This window comes from Mus pahari, chromosome 5, assembly GCF_900095145.1.
Source record: "Mus pahari chromosome 5, PAHARI_EIJ_v1.1, whole genome shotgun sequence".
Lineage (NCBI taxonomy): Eukaryota > Metazoa > Chordata > Mammalia > Rodentia > Muridae > Mus > Mus pahari.
The window spans coordinates 54,017,224-54,033,692 of NC_034594.1; the positions used below are offsets into that span (position 1 = coordinate 54,017,224).

A 16,469-nucleotide genomic window follows, 5' to 3' on the forward strand; every position below is an offset into this window, starting at 1 on the left:
TCCCCCATGGCCAGCTTCAGGTGATCGACTGACAGTTGCCAGGTACTGGGATTATCAATTGCACAAAATGTCCTGGATCCATGAGATGGTATGTAGGAAGTTTGTTCAGGCTAGAGAAGCATTCCACCACCTCTAAAAGTGACTGACTCCAATCCTTCTCTAGACTTTTCATTAAAAGCAAATATTTGCGTGTATGAACGTTTTTGCCTGAATGTCTCTACACCTTGTGTGCAGTACCCATGGAGATGAGAAGAGGTTGTATGGCCACCTGGAACTGGAGTTACAGATGGCTATGGGTCACCATGTGGGTGCTGGGACTTGAACCCATGTCCTCTGGAAACCTAGTCAGTGCTCTTAATCACGGAGCCATCTCTTCAGTCCTACAATTCATGTTTAACTTTCTTGTGTTGGAAAGGGGTGTTTCATAAAAGACATTCCCCTCTCAAGCCCTAGCTGTTCATTCCATCCTAAGAAATGTTTTCATAATGTAGACCAGAAGTTGATGTCAACTGCCAGACCAGAAACCTGGGTAAAAGCTATAGTGGTGCCGAGCAATGGTGGCGCACGCCTTTAATCCCAGCACTTGGGAGGCAGAGGCAGGTGGATTTCTGAGTTTGTGGCCAGCCTGGTCTACTGAGTGAGTTCCAGAACAGACAGGGCTAAACAGAAAAATTCTGTCTCGAAGGAAAAAAAAAAAAAAGGCTACAGTGCCAATTTGGAGTCCAGGTAAATAACCTAACTTCTGTGCATATATTTTATTTTCAAACCTAGGAAAACTATTTTTAGTTTCAGGTGTACTGAGCTGTAAATAGTTAAAATAATAATAATAATAATAATAACCATTACCAGTGAGTAATTTTTGTTTTTGAGATAGATCTAAGCAGCCCTGGCTAGCCTAGAACTATTTAGAACAGGCTGGTCTTGAACTCATTGAGATCCTCCTGCCTCTGCTTCCAGAACTCTGAAATCAGAGACCAGGGACCAATCTGAGAGTGTGCTAAACCTTAAGGAAAAATAAGTCTAGAGACGAGGCCTATGACAGCAAAGGGGTTTTGAGAGGTGGCATCCCCGCCAGCCTTAGCCCTCTGGCTGATATAAAAGAACTTCGCAAGGGGGACAGGGCAGCTACGTAACTGTAAAACCAGGATTTGTTTTGGATGAGTTCTTTTCCTTCTAACACAAAATCCCATCTGCTTCCCCGCCCAGTCTGCAAACAAGGAGTCAGGTTTCTCTCTCTCCACTGACGGGGCCACCCAGAGCCGAGTCAGACCTGGGGCCCCGCTCGGGGCTTAATCCCGGCTAGTTCCGTCCTACTGACACATCGGCTCCCTCGCCCAGGGCGTGGCTTCCGGTAGCGAAGGCACGCTTTCCGGTAGGTCCTTTGCCTTCCGGGGCGGGACTTCCTGCCCTAAAGGAGTCCGGCGGCCAAGTTGATTGGAGTGCGGGTTACGCGGGCCCATGGGCTCCCGAGGCCCGAAGCTTTTTAGAAAAAGGGTCAGGGAGATCGTTCTTTATAGCTGATGCTTACTTTTTACATTGAGCGACGCCTCCATTTGCACGAAAGCTCTGGGCTTTTGTCGACACCGCCCACCTGAGGCTCTTCCGCTTCCCCTTTCCCAGGCTCCGCCCCCAGCGTCCCGTGGCTATGACGACCGCTCCGCGGGATTCAGTAGTGTGGAAGCTGGCGGGACTTTTGCGGGAGTCGGGTGAGTGGACTTCTGGCTTATTTGGTTGGGAGTCCTGGGTGTGTTCGATGCTGTCCAGAAACGCCGGGAATCACGGAGTCACTACCCGCGGGGTCACGAGGTGCCGGCATCTTCTCTTCTGGGTGTGTTCCTGGTGACGCGTTGTTTACAGTCATGCCTTTGACAGTCTAAACTCTACCCATCTCTCAAAGCACTTAACCCTCTAGAGGGAAGGGATCATTAATAGATTAAACACTTGGAGACAAGAACATAATCACTTGTACCGACAGCCACATATAAGTCCCTTAGACACCAGAGATTTGGAGTGAGTCCCAACCCTCCATCAGACTTGGATACGTTTTTAGACCCTCAGTATTCTTCGCAGATAGGTTAGCATAGGGATTGTATTGAACGCAAAGGGTTTCGGGATTTTAGTTAGCTTATTTAGTGCGGTGCATGCATGCATAGTAAGTGATCAAAAGATACTGTTACTATATTGTTGCTTCCCCCATGCCTGGGCATGGTGAGGATCACTATGTTGTTTGTTACGTGGTTGCCATCAGTTGTGGTAGAAACAAGCTTTGACTCGATATCAGCTAAATGACCACAGTCATGATTCTTTGAGAGCTGGTGATATAGTTCAGTAGCAGAGCATATACTTCGCATGTACAAAACTTTGACTTACAATCCCTAGCATCCTCCCCCCATACACACAAAAAGGAGAGATTCTTCTTTGAGCCTCGGTTTTCCTATCTGTAAGATGGGGTTAATGGATGTCTTTAGGAGATAAGGATGAGATCTAGATGAAACAGCAGTCATTTGGCATGTGTCACCTTGATAACATTAGTGTTCCGTATCTATACACTCCCACCATGGCATCCTTGGAGTCTCTCTCTTTTTTTTTTTTTTTTGGTTTTTCGAGACAGGGTTTCTCTGTATAGCCCTGGCTGTCTTGGAACTCACTGTGTAGACTAGGCTGGCCTTGAACTCAGAAATCTGCCTGCCTCTGCCTCCCAAGTGCTGGGATTAAAGGTGTGCGCCACCACGCCTGGCCCTTGGAGTCTCTTTATGGCAGTTCATTTTCTGGTTTGTGTTAATAATTACTCCCATGCTGTACCTTTTTCAGACTTCCAAGGGACACCTTGAATTACGTGTGTGTCTATACTCACTGTCTATTACATAGAAAATCTCTTTGTAAGGCTGTAAGATTTATTATTCAGCAAAAAATCTGACTTGGCTCCCAGGCTAGGAATCGTAGAGTTCGTGAATATGATTGTGGGATAGAATTGCTTCATGTCTTGATTATGGTGGTGGTTGTCATAATCTACACTAATAGAACTGACACTGTAACTATTATACCACCACCAAATTTTCTGGTTTTGATAATTGTACTATAATTCTGTAAGTTTATTTGGGGGAAGCTGAGTGAAAGGTGTGGGAGATCTCTGCTATTTCTTGGTATCCCAAGCCAGCTTTGAAATTATGATCTTTCTGCTTCAGTGACCCATCCTATGGAATTATATATAGGCATATGATGTTCCTCCACCTGACTTGTGCAATATTCTTTGACTTCTTGATTTTTCTCTCCCATCTCCTGAGACAGGGCCTCACTTTGTTGCACTAGTCTGGAATTCACAGAAATTCACCTGCCTCTGTCTCCCACATTCTGGGATTAAGGTGTGCACCACCACACCTGGTTTCAGAATATATTAAAAAATTTTTTCACAATTATTAGAACTGTACTTTCCTGATAGAGTGATAAGTGGGGAATAAATCTGAAAGACGACCTTACAGGGCTGATAGTCTTATTAGGTACAACAGCTTTATAGAATTGCTGTAATGGACAACGACATGCATTTCAATGTTGTTTGAGGATTTTTATAGATGTGCATGTCATTCTTGCAACCATAAAAAGACAGAAAGATCAAATACAGTCGGCCTTTGTGTAAAGTGGGTAGTTGCAGTGTGGAAGCGCAGGGGTGTTATTTCTTTAAATATTTTTACTTTGTGTGTGGAGAGCATCTTTGTGTCAAGGCCAGAGGACAGCCAGGGGCCTCATGTTTCAGAAGCTGTCTACCTTGTTCTCTGAGAAGGGGTCTCCATTGAGACCTGGGGCTTGCTGATTAAGTAGGCTGGCTAACCAGTGAGCCTCAGGGATCTTTCTGTCTGCCTCGTCAGTTCCCACCACTATGTGGGTGGTGGAGGTCAGATTCAGATTCGCCAGCTTTCTCAGCAAGTCCTTTACTGAGTCATCTCCACAGCCACCAGAGGTATTGCTTTGCGAAGGCTTGCTGGGTGAAGCTGGTCTCCACCTTGGCAGTAGAAAGGGATTTATCAGGATGAGAGAGCTGTGAGCCAAGTGGGCTATGTTTCCAACTCTGGAAGTAGCCCAGGCTACTATCTACAGAGTAGAAAGCAAAAGCATTTGGAAAAGTCTCTGGGAGTCTTGTAGTGAAACAAATTTCTGGTATCAGGCTGAAAGGCTAGGATTTTTGTTCGCTTGCTTCTTGTTTGAATGGGGGAACTGTAGAGGATGTTTGAGCTGGGGAGGAGGTAGACAGTTTGATCTCGGAGTGGAATATCTCAAGTACAGACGAGAGTGGGTGCATTTCGGGGGCCCAGAAAGGAAAGGCCTTTCATTTTGTCCTCGTTCCCATTTGCCCTTCTTCCTGCAGGGGATGCGGTTCTCTCTGGCTGTAGTACACTGAGCCTGCTGACAGCCACACTGCAGCAGCTGAACAGAGTGTTTGAACTGTACCTGGGGCCATGGGGCCCAGGCCAGTCGGGCTTTGTGGCTCTTCCCTCCCACCCTGCAGACTCACCTGTCATCCTCCGGCTTCAGTTCCTCTTCGATGTGCTGCAGAAAACACTGTCACTCAAGGTCCCAGGAGGGGCATGGGGACAGGACGTGCAGAGAGCCCTAGGGAGTGATAGAGGCAGGGGTTGGGATGGGCTGTGAGAGGGCTTTGAGGCCAAGAGCCAGATGATGTCAGTGATGCCTGCTGGTGCTTGTGCTGAGGAAGTGGCGCGGAAGCAGGAGAGGCTGCCCTGCCTCTGTAACCTGAATGTTCCTTTTTCAGCTCGTCCACATCCCTGGTGTTGGCCTTCCAGGTCCTATCAAGATTTTCCCCTTCAAGTCCCTACGGCAGCTGGAGGTGAGGGAGTGTTAGAACGTATGGGTGGGCAGAAACTGGGGCAAAGGAGCCTCTTGGGCTGAGGACAGAGAGATGGCCTCTTTTGGTTGGAGGTCATGTCTGAATGTCCCATTGCTCCTCAGTGATGTCTTTTCCATGAACACTTCCTTACCTGTAGCTGGGCTTTGGATGGTCTCCCTCCTCCCCGTCAGCAGTTAGGGATGAGGCCTTTGTCACCTTGAAGCTTTGCTTGTCTTCCTCCTTTCCCTCTTAGCTTCGAGGAGTCCCTATCCACAGCCTGTGTGGCCTCCGAGGCATCTACTCACAGCTGGAGTCCCTGGTTTGTAACAGAAGCATCCAGGCACTGGAGGTAAGAGGGTGAGCAGCGGGCCTGATGCCTTGTCCTGACTGATTGAGAAGACCAAGCTTTACAGGCTCCCCTCCCTCTGTCCTGTGTGACGCCACAGCCCTCTACACCTGTCTGTGTGTTTACAGTCACACCAAGCTAGTGTCTGTCTCCCTATGGTCTGCATATGGCCCCTGTAGTCTGCTCTTTAGGGACAGAGACTTGAGCTTATTTCAGAGCGGTGGAGTCTGCAGGTAGAGCCTGGTCTATATGAATGGGGACTGGAAGATAGAACATGCATAGGGAGAAGGCAGAGTGAAGGTGTAGTTGCACCTGTCCCCTATCCAGGAGCTCTTGTCAGCCTGCGGTGGGGACCTCTGCTCTGCCCTCCCCTGGCTAGCCCTGCTTTCTGCCGACTTCAGCTACAATGCGCTCAGCAGTTTAGACAGCTCCCTGGTGAGTGTCCCCCAAGGGAAGGTGCCTTTGGGGTGGGAAGGAGGGTCCTTTGGAGGGAATGGCAGCTGTCTGTCAAGTACCCTTGTGTGAAGAACCTTTCTGTGCTTGCTTTGTCCATCTCCTTCAGCGTCTCCTGTCGGCTCTCCGCTTCCTCAACCTGAGCCACAATCACCTCCAGGACTGCAAAGGCTTCCTGATGGTAAGACCAAGCTGCCTGCTTGCTGATGGACTTGGTCCTTAGACAGCTACACTCTCACTCACTCTCAGATTAGCTTGTGTTCCACATGGCTCCTGGGCCTAGGTGGAGGCACATCTGAGAGTCAGTACTGTGTGTGGGTTTCTCCTCTAGCAAACAACAAGGTTTGGAATACCTGGATGAATTGGAAGGAGTCAGTTAGTTTCTTGCTTCATTCACCTGTAAGGTGTACATCATAGCAGTACCCGTGAAGAGTATCTATGTCACTTAGCCTAATGTGTGGCCCAGAAATGATAGATTCCATGATGGTGACAAACCCTTTCCCTGTGGCCTTTCTGTCTTTTATTAAAGATAAGTGGGGCTGAGTACTTGTTAAAGTGGCAGGAACGTTCTTCAGTGAGGAGTCACATCTTAGACCAAGGAGGATTCAAAGTGAAGTGACTGGAGAGTGAAGGAGTGTCACTGGGTGTCATCAGCACTCAGGGAACTGGGAATTCTCCAGTCAGGAGGTGGCACTGAGTCCACACTGAAGTGCATGGGTTTTCTCACTGACTGCACTGACTGGCTAGGTAGGCCCCCTTGTCCCTCAGAGGCTGGGAGACAGACCCTTGTCCCTCAGAGGCTGGGAGACAGACCCTGTGGCCCAGAGGATCCCCTGATTGCTCTGAGTGTTCGTCAGAGTCTTGTCTTTTTCCAGGTGGGCACTTAAAGATTGGAGTCACCATCTAGGGGTGTAGCCTGGGACTGTTAGAGACATGCTAGTGTTTGTTCAGGTCTTTCAGTGCGGGCTGGAGGGAGTCATCTGTGTTGACACTGCAATGTTTGTAGGCCAACGTGGATTTGAGAGGATAGCCCAGAGGACCCTGCCTAGAGCTTTGTTGAGTTGAGAACCTTTGTCTCCTCACCCTCCGCCAGGATTTATCTGAGCTGTACCATTTGGACATCTCCTATAACCACCTGCACTTGGTGCCAAGAATGGGACCATCAGGGGCTGCTCTGGGGACTTTGATACTGAGGACCAATGAGCTCCGGAGCCTTCAGGGTGAGTAGGGAGTGTATTGGGGCGGCGTCAGTCTGGAAGGGAATCAGGCAGGAGTGGCTTGGGTTGGCAGTCTAGAGCTTCATGAGGACTTAGAGGTAGAGCTGTGGTGAAGGTTTCTCCTTCTGCCTCTGACCTGGGCACACAGAACACCATATCCCTTACCCACACCACGTCTCCACAAGGCTTCTTCCTTCTCTCCTCTGCCGTAGGCCTGGAGCAGCTGAAGAACCTGCGGCATCTCGATGTGGCCTATAACCTTCTAGAAGGACACACAGAGCTGGCACCACTATGGCTGCTGGCCGAGCTCCGTAAGGTGAGCCACGAGTGCCTGACGGGCCTGGGAGCCACCTTCAGGTCTGGCTCTCCTTGTGCCTTCACGGAGGGGACATCCGTTGCCGACGCTGTCTCCTTTCTGCCCTCAGCTCTATCTGGAAGGCAACCCTTTGTGGTTCCACCCTGCACACCGTGCAACCACCGCTCAGTACTTGTCACCTCGGGCCAGAGATGCTGCTCATGGTGTGAGTGATTATCCTGTATCTGTCCCTGAGTGAGAGGCCAAAGTCCCAGTCACTCTATGGTGCTTTGAGTTCTTGGAGTCACTAGTGATGGGCTCCATCTCCAGCCTGTCCTCTCCTTTGTCTTGCACAGTTCCTGCTTGATGGCAAGGTTTTGTCCCTGAAGGATCTTCAGGTCAGTCGAGTGGGGGTGGGATGATATGAAGGGAGGACGATAGCGTGAGAGACAGGGTAGGAAAGTCTTCTGGTCAGTGGAAAGGAGGGTCCTCCTCTTGGCTAGCTCCCTCAGGCAGAGGCACTCCTTTGGGTCTGACCCCTTCCTGTCATCACACAGCAAACTTCAGAATCTTCAGGGCTTGTTCCCGTGACCCAACCTCTGTCCTGGCCAGTGGGGAGCACCACTGAAGCCTCAGGTGGCCCTGAGTTGAGTGATAGCCTCTCCTCAGGGGGTGTTGTGGCCCAGGCCCCGCTTCGGAAGGTTAAGGTGAGTGGCTTCTGCTGGTTTGTGCCTGGGCTTTCGTGGTCTCTTTATGGTGCTGTGGGTAACTTGGTAGACTAGCAAAGGAAGGCCTTGTCCTTGTTAGGACTTGGCGTTTTCTGGTAAGTTAGGTGAGTGGCCATGGTTGGCCAGGCTGGCTTTTGTAGATCTCCATCTCTATCCAAACCAGAGCCGAGTCCGTGTGAGGCGGGCCAGCATCTCTGAGCCCAGTGACACAGACCCAGAGCTCCGAACTCCGGACCCCTCCCCAGCTGGTAAGTTGGCTTCCTGCTCACTCCCTGCCCACCTCCTTCCTGACTTCTCTAATCTTGACGTTGCCTTACATGTAGGCGTCAGAGGAGAAACTTGATTTGGGGGTGGTGCATATTATTGCGGAGCCCCCCCCCCCCAGTCTGTTGTCTTTTTAGTTTAGCCCAAAGAGAGATCTGCTTCTTCCAGGCAGCATTCTTATAAGGAACATGGATTTTAAAGGGTGCTAAAGATTCTGTAATAAAGAGATTTATGGCCACAACCATTTGGGGAGCACAGGCTGAAACAATGTGAAGCAGGTTTCTTTCTACAGCTCATCTCAGATCTGAGATGTGTGGCCATGGTTGTGACTCTCCACAAGTTTTGTTTTGTGTGTGGTCCAGGATTGCTTATGGTCACAGTATTCCATAGGATGCTCCTGAGGACATTCTGCTGAGGGGAGGCCTATTGAAGAGTAGCCAGAGAAAGAGGCTGGGATCAGCCAGGGTCTGGGTGTGGCCTCAGCTCTGTGCCCTCCTCTATCTTAGGGTGGTTTGTGCAAGAACACCGGGAACTTGAGCTGCTGGCCAGCTTCCGGGAGCGGTTTGGCTGTGACTGGCTGCAGTACAGGAGCCACCTGGAGACCATGGGGAGCCCCCCTCTTAGCACCACCAAGACTCCTGCCCTTAGCACCCCTCCTCTGCATGTCCAGAGCCTGGGGACTGCATGCAGCCCTCCAGCCATAGGGGATGACACTAATGAATCGCCAGAGAAGATGTCAGAGGAAGGCAGAGTGGAGCCAGAGCCCCAGGAAGAAGAGAGGGAAGAACAGGATAAAGAAGAGGGATCGAGAGAGGACCTGGAGGAGGAGGAGGAGCAGGAGCAGAAAGCAGTGGAAGGTGAAAGGCCTGTGACCATGGGGCTTTGGGGGCATGGGTATCGGGATGTTAGAGGGACTGCGGAGAGGCCAGACTGGGTAGGACACTCGCTCCCTGAGGCCCTGGACCCTTTGTTCACTCCAGTTCTCTCTTGGTCTCTCCGCAGCAGAGCTCTGTCGCCCCATGTTGGTGTGTCCCTTGCAGGGAATTGGGGGTGTGCAAGGCAAGGAGTGCTTTCTTCGGGTCACTTCTGCCCACTTGTTTGAAGTGGAACTCCAAGCAGCTCGGACTCTGGAGCGGCTGGAACTGCAGAGCCTGGTGGCAGCTGAGCTGGAGTCCGAGACCGGAACCCAAGGAGAACCAGTGTCTGAGGTGGGTTGTGGGGTCAGGCGCTGGGGAAGGGGTTCTTGGCTTTTTCAGAGTCATCGTTGGGAATCTGTTGGCTCTTGTGTGCCATGCACTGGGCCTGGGTGTTTTCCATCTTCTCTCATGAGAACTCGGTGCCAAGGAGGGGTGTGTGCAGGGCTGTTGTGTGTGACTTGGGAGGGTGGGCTAAAGGATGGACTTTTTGCAAGGGCTTCATGTCAGCACCAGCATTGTGGGGTCCGGAGTTCCTGTTTTCCTCCGAGCTCCATGTAGCCCAGACCCCTTTCCTCTGCCCACTGCCGTGTTCTCCTTTCTTCCTGCACAGGACACAGGCCCATCCCCCGGGGCTCCAGTTCTTGTCCTTCGCTTCTCCTACATTTGTCCCGACCGGCAGCTACGTCGATACGCTGTGCTGGAGCCGGAGGCCCATGAAGCTGTCCAGGTGATGGAGGCCAGAGGCAGGTGGGGAGGCTGCAGGGAGCAAGTCCAGGCTGGAGGGTCAGAGGTCGGCCAGGCGGGTCCACCTGCGCCCAGCTAGCTGCCTTCTGACCCAACTCCTTCAGGAGCTGCTCGCTGTACTGACCCCGTTCACTAGTGTGAAAGAGCAGCAGCCCGGGGAAAACAAAGACCCACAGCGGGCCAGATTCCAGTGTCTGCGTTGTAGCTGTGAGTTCAAGCCAGAGGAGTCCAGATTGGGACTGGAGAGTGATGAAGGCTGGAAGCCTCTGTTTCAAAATACAGGTACCAGCTGTGGCCTTGGCCTCCCTGGCCATCCAGTTCTTCCACTGCAGGGAAGGTGTGTCTGAGAGGAGTGTGGAGAGGGAGCCCAAGGGAAGAAGGTCTTAGGAGAGTGGGAGCAACTCTGTGGCATGGTGGAGAAATATGACTGCCTGCCTGCTGTATTAAACAGTAGAAATGGTCCTGTCAGAGTCTGAAAGTGCTGTTCTGTGAGTGTACTTAAACCTACCCTTCAGGTTTTCATCACTTGATGGCTTTTGGCGGTTGTGGGTAACATCTCAGGAATAACATAAAGCCTACTGAGCACTTAGTGCAGTGCCCGGTTGTCATGTGCCCTCTGTTGGGTGAGCTGCTTTGCTGATTGGCACAAGTTCCTTCCTTGACTGACCTTGTAAGCACTTGGTAGGATGCGGCGGCACCTTATGGTCTCTCTTCGTGTGCTGATCTTGGGATTGTTCCACTATAGGCCAGTCAAACAGTAAGGGCTTTGGAGATGTTGAAGAAGGAAGGGAGACTCTGGATAACAGCTGTATGAAATGTACAGTTTTCATCAGCCACACTTCTTGGCAGCAGACATAGCAGGACTAAGTTATTTTTTTCAAGAACAGTACCCTCGTGTTATTGTGTATTATGAGGCTGCCCTGGCAGGCCTAGTCACATAGGCAGTGGGGCATCACAGCTCTTTCTGGATCCTGGTATCTCCATAGGTACTGTGGCTTCTGCATTGGTACAGTTTCCCTTTAAAGGTTTTGATGTTTCAAGAACAAGTCTCATATAGCTAGGCTGGCTTCGAACTTGAATGTACCTGAAGCTGGCCTTGAGTTTGTAATAGTCCCCCTGCCTCAGCCTCTTGAATGCTGGGATTACAGATGTGTGCTGCCTTGCCCAGCTTTCTTGTGAGATTTAAATATGACAATAAAGCACCAGGCATAGCTCCTGGCACAGAACAAAGGTCCTTCATATATGGTAGCTACTGCTATTATCTCCAACTACATAGGTGTGGGCAGGGTGTGTAAGCTAATTTAGTTATTTCTTTATTTACAAAATGGGGTATGAAAAGTTTTGATGGAGCTGCCGCACAATAATAATATTGATGTGGGGGCTAGCACATGCCTAGAGTGTTGTAGCCACATAGTGTCTCTCCCCTCATTGTTGAGCCACATCCTTCATTCTTTACCTGCATCCACTCACCCATCCTGCCGACTCCTTAAGGCAGACGTGATTTTTCATTATCATCTTACAGACAGTGGTCAGGCTCAGAGCACAAATAACTGGTCCACGATTATCCATCTATAGTTAAGGAAAATAGGACTTAAACATACCTGGCATGAGCAACCTCCTTGCCTTCCCCAGTCTGTTAATTTCGGTCTTAATTTTTGTTGTTATGTGTGTGTGTGTGTGTGTGTAGGCCAGGGACCAACTTAGGTGTTCTCCTCAGTCATTTTCCACCAGAGTTTTTGGCATAATCTCTCACTGAACCTGGAGCGCATCAGTTTGTCTAGACTGCCTGGCCAGTGAGCTCTAGGGATCAGCCTCTCTCTTCCCCACATGACACCACACTGCTTTTACTTGGGGCCTGGGCATCTGAACTGATCCCCACGCTTGTGTAGGATATACAGTGTGAATTGAACCGTCTTCCTAGCTCTTGATTTGGTTTTTCAGGAATTTCTAGTAAAGCGCTGCTATGCTTGATAAAGCCAAGGCTATGGGAGGGGACCAGAGCAGGACCTGAAAGTTAGAAGATGGGATGTATTTTTAGGAGGCTGTTGGCCATGGGCTAACTTGACTCTTGGGCATGGGGAGAGGCAGATTAGAGACTATGCTTAGATATGGGGTGGGAGTGGGATGTTGTGAATGCTGGCTGTGACTGGAGCTAGAGATTGGATCTGAGGAAGCTGGACGGTGGCAGGGAGTATTGTGAACTTCATGCTTTTGGGAGGCTCACGGGGTGTCTGTCTGTCCCGCTAGAATCTCCTGTTGTATGTCCAAAGTGTGGGAGTGACCACGTGGTTCTCCTAGCTGTGTCTGGGGAAGTCCCGAATAGAGATCAGAACCAGGAAGAGCAATCAGCAGATTCTGCCTGTGACCTCACTGACCATGGTAGCTATCCCAGCATGCCTGATGGCATCCCACCTCAGACATCCATATCCCATGGCCGTAGCAGCTGGAGTCTCAGCCCATGTGAGTATGGGTGGAACAAAGTGGAAGTGTGCTTGGGCACCGTGGGAAGGCTGAGTTGGAGCTGTGGCCTCCCAGAGCCAGGTGATGACCCATTGATTGCTCATAGCCCCTGGATGCTCTGGTCTTCGCTCTGTGGACCACCGACTCCGACTCTTCCTGGATGTTGAGGTGTTCAGTGACTCCGAGGAGGAGTTCCAGTGCTGCATCAAGGTCTGTGCCACCCACTGACCTATGGCCCTGGGCATCGAGTCAGATGCTTGGGTTTCAGCAGCAGCAGTAGATAGTTGCTGTGTTTCATGTGGGTGTGTTTCTTCATCCTTGCGGTTCAGTACTTTCCATCCAGGTAGGGATAATGGTCCTTGACCTCGAGCAGAGGCTGAGAGCAGGCACCTGTCCCTGCACCTGGCACCTGGTGAATGGCTCCTCCTGTCAGCACAGATACGTGCTGTCACTTCTTCCCATCCAGGACACTCAGGCCTGGCTTGCAGCTGGCTTGCCCTTAGTCACAGAGAAACAGGGTTATGCAGTGTGAAGCTGCTGTATCAGGACAAGGTCCTAGAGGGGCTGTTTAATCCAGTACGTGTGGGACCATGCTCTAGGAGACAGAAGCTATAGATGTACAGAGGCCCAAGAGAAGGTAGCTTGTGGGAAAGATGGGACAACCAGTGTCCTGGCCTGGGGGCTCCTCAGGGGAGTCTAGGAGGCTGGGGGAAGCTGCCCAGGAGCATCCTGCTGTGTCTGCCTGGAACATGGATGGATCTAGGGACCACCCAAAGGATTTGAATCAAGGGGGTAATGGTTAAGTTGTTAGGTAAGATAGTCTTGGCTGAGTGTGGAGGAGAGGTTGGAGATGGGGAGAGGGTGCTGAGGAGGCCTGCTAAGAGGCGCTGGGGTAGGTGGGGGGGCGATTGCAGGGCCACAGATAGTGAAGAGGTTGATCATGTGAGGGACGTGGTTAGAATGCAGCTTTTGGTCTGGCTCCTGTCTGCTTGGCTTTATTTTCTGATTTCCCATCAACTTTTCCTTCCCTTAGGTGCCAGTGGTGTTAGCAGGCCACACAGGGGAGTTTCCGTGCCTTGTGGTTGTGTCTGATCACATGCTTTACCTGTTGAAGGTGACAGGGGCCATCTGGTGAGTGTGCCAGGTGTAGAGCTGGGGCCGCATCACAGTCCTGCCAACCTCATCCCGTCCTCCTCTTAATCTTGGTTACTCCGCTCTCTCCACAGCGGGCCTCCTGCTAGCTGGCTCCAGCCCACCCTGGCCATTCCTCTGCAGGATCTGAGTGGCGTGGAGCTTGGCCTTGCGGGCCAGAGCCTTCGTCTGGAGTGGGCGGCTGGCACTGGCAGCTGTGTACTCCTGCCCCGAGATGCCAGGCAGTGCCGAGCCTTCCTTGAGGAGCTCACTGGTGAGGGAGGGAGGGAGAGAGAAGGGAGTCAAGCTTTCAGTCACTGCTCAGTTTGATGCTCACCAGTAGATGGTCCTGTTCTGTCAACCCCCAGTGGTAGAAGTTTCTGAGGTCCAGAGTTAATAGAGCTTAGCCAGGGTCGAGGCTGAGGTGGAGGACTGCAGAGGCCTCTGAGGGTTTCTGTCTCTGGCTGGCTTTATCCAGGTGTATTGCAGTCTCTGCCTCGTACCCAGAGGAACTGCATCAGTGCCACAGAGGAGGAGGTGACCCCGCAGCATCGGCTCTGGTGAGTCCGCAGGAGGTTATGGTTAGGTGGTGCCCAGGTCTACTCTTGACAGGACTGCAGACATAGTCCCATACCCTGGCTGATTCTCTTCCTGTGTCTGCTGTGATCTTCACAGGCCATTGCTGGGAAAAGACCCTTCTGCAGAGGTGCCCCAGTTTTTCTACCTTCGGGCCTTCCTGGCTGAAGGTAAGGCCAAGTCTGCAGGTGCTTCCCTGGTTTCTATAGCCCATGTTGTCCTTGGCTTGCCCACTATTGCCTCTGTAGTGCCTGTGGGGTAATGCTCAGTTTCTGGCATCCAGACTCCTTGCCCTTGCAGGCATATCCACACTATGGGGTGGGTGTTTTCAGAAGGTCCTTAGAGCCTCAGCTGGCCACTTTAGGAAGACTGTAGCTTTGGCATCCAGTCTTCCTAAAGTGGTTGACTGGCTGGATATGTTCCACTCATCCTGTCAAGAGGCCCCGGGCCATTGCTTGGGGTAGCTGGTGTGCTGGCTCCCTCAGTATAGAACTGCAGGGCTTTTGGCTGTTAGTGGTCCCTGGAGTTTGTGGAAGCATAGTGCTGATCTGTGGCCAACTCTTTATTGTGACTCACACCTCTTCTCCAGGGCAGCACTGGGACACTAGTCCTGGGGACCTAGATCCAGCACAGCCTTTCACTGTAGACATCATCTTGCCTCTCTCTCTCTGCAGGCTCCTCCACCTGTCCTGTGTCCCTGTTGCTGACGTTGTCCACCCTGTACCTATTAGATGAAGACCCTTCGGGGTCCCATGCAGAGCCTCCTCTCCCAGTGGTGTCTGATGAAGCCTCTGAGCAGTCTGCTTCTCTAGGGCCAGGTCCTTCCCTGCAGGTCAGAGAGCAGCAACCGCTCAGCTGTCTGAGCTCTGTGCAGCTATATCGCACAAGCCCTTTGGACCTGCGGCTGATCTTCTATGATGAGGTGTGTGTGTGTGTGTGTGTGTGTGTGTGTGTGTGTGTGTGTTCACAGTGTGGCAGTGCATCTCCATAGGAGGATGGGAATGGATTGGGATGGTGCTGAGGAAGGCACAGGCGTATAGTGGGGACAGAGTCCTGATGTGAGGACCTGGGTTTGGATAAGCAGCATGTGTAGAAAGCAGCAGTCAACTGTGGCAGTGTCCTGACCTTGGAGCCCTGTACTGAAATACCTAGCTGGTGTGAGTTGGTGTGATCAGCCTACTCACACTGTATGCCAACTGTTTGACCTTCACAACTCCAACATGAGGAGGAGGTGCTTTTGTTGGTCCCATGTTACTACAGATGATGTAACTGAGGCTCAGAGACATGAAACTTGTGCAGGTCACAAGGGTAGAGTCAGGAGTTGAACCTGCACAGTTCTTGGAGTTGACGTTAGAACTCACTTTCCCTACAGCCTGGAAGATAGAGATGGAACTGTGAACACCAGTCCTCTAGAGCCCTCAGACAGTGCTGCCTACACTGGCTTTAAGGCTCAGAGTCACCATTTAATGCAGTGTCACACAGACCTGAGGCGGGGGAGGAGGGGGAAGAGCCTTTAAAAGCCGAGGGTGGTGTCCTCTCCTAAGACTCTGGACTCTTGGTATGTCTCTCCCCATGTTTCCCTTGCCTGCTGCTCAATCTACCAGGTGTCTCGACTGGAGAGTTTCTGGGCCCTCCGTGTTGTGTGTGGGGAGCAGCTGACAGCCCTGCTGGCCTGGATTCGGGAGCCCTGGGAAGAGTTGTTCTCCATTGGACTCCGGACAGTAACCCAGGAGGCTCTGGATCTGGACCGATGAGGTGTCTTCACTGACTTCACTGACTTGCTCTGGAGTTGCACTGCCAATGTGATGCCCTTTCTCCTGGTCTCTGGGTCTGGCTGCTTGCCTGGCTGCTGTTGGCCATTGGCTTGGGAGGCACCAAATGACCACAGCTTAAGAGAGGGACAAGAGTATCCATCTGGCCCTTGGGTGACCTGCCTAGCAGAGCAGGCTAAGTGGTCAGTGCAAACGTTTCTCCACACTTACTCTCAGGTATCAATAAAGTTGTTGCCAGGTGTCATGGGTAGTATGTAGAAATGTCTCCCATCAAGCCTGCCGTCCCCTAATCTCCTCCTGGAAGCAACCTTGTTTGCACTGAGACCTGTCTCCAGCCCTACTCTAGCAAAGTAGGATTACTGACCCTGATGTACCCAGTCCCCAAGCAGGTTGTGACCTATCCTGTGACCTTGCATGGGATCACTGCCAGTCAAATATTTGGGCCCCTTAAGAGTTTTCATTGTTCTTTATGAGACAGGGTCTCACTGTGTATCCATGGTGGTCCTGGAACTTGCTATGTAGACCAGGCTGGCCTTGAACTCATGGAGACCTGCCTGCCTCTGCCTTCTACGTGTTGAGATTAATGGCATGAGCCACCAATTGTGAAAAAGTTGTGAACTTACCCTCTTCCCAAAGTTTACATTTTATGTAAAGACCTGCAATAAAAAGTGAGATTCTGTCATTGCTGACTCTGGAAGTCATCTCTTTTATTTTTAAAAGATTTAT

The 16,469-nt window shown here is 51.3% G+C and overlaps 1 protein-coding gene across 2 annotated transcripts; it reads left to right on the plus strand.

Annotated features, from left to right (window-relative positions):
• Positions 1-1,408: 1,408 nt before the first annotated feature.
• Positions 1,409-16,425, plus strand: Stk11ip (serine/threonine kinase 11 interacting protein). Of its 2 annotated transcripts, XM_021197800.2 has the most exons (25): positions 1,409-1,494; positions 1,621-1,706; positions 4,361-4,566; positions 4,766-4,840; positions 5,094-5,189; positions 5,514-5,621; positions 5,749-5,820; positions 6,733-6,859; positions 7,069-7,172; positions 7,282-7,377; positions 7,508-7,549; positions 7,709-7,858; positions 8,043-8,127; positions 8,650-9,000; positions 9,146-9,351; positions 9,671-9,787; positions 9,909-10,086; positions 12,052-12,264; positions 12,371-12,474; positions 13,298-13,395; positions 13,491-13,669; positions 13,874-13,955; positions 14,071-14,141; positions 14,646-14,893; positions 15,576-16,425. In XM_021197800.2, exons 2-25 carry the CDS (start codon positions 1,646-1,648, stop codon positions 15,723-15,725), a joined length of 3,219 nt encoding a protein of 1,072 aa, XP_021053459.1. In that variant the 5' UTR covers positions 1,409-1,494; positions 1,621-1,645; the 3' UTR covers positions 15,726-16,425. The 2 variants fall into 2 exon arrangements, with proteins under 2 accessions (XP_021053459.1, XP_029395031.1); XM_029539171.1 differs by having other exon boundaries at positions 1,431-1,706; positions 9,149-9,351.
• Positions 16,426-16,469: the final 44 nt, after the last annotated feature.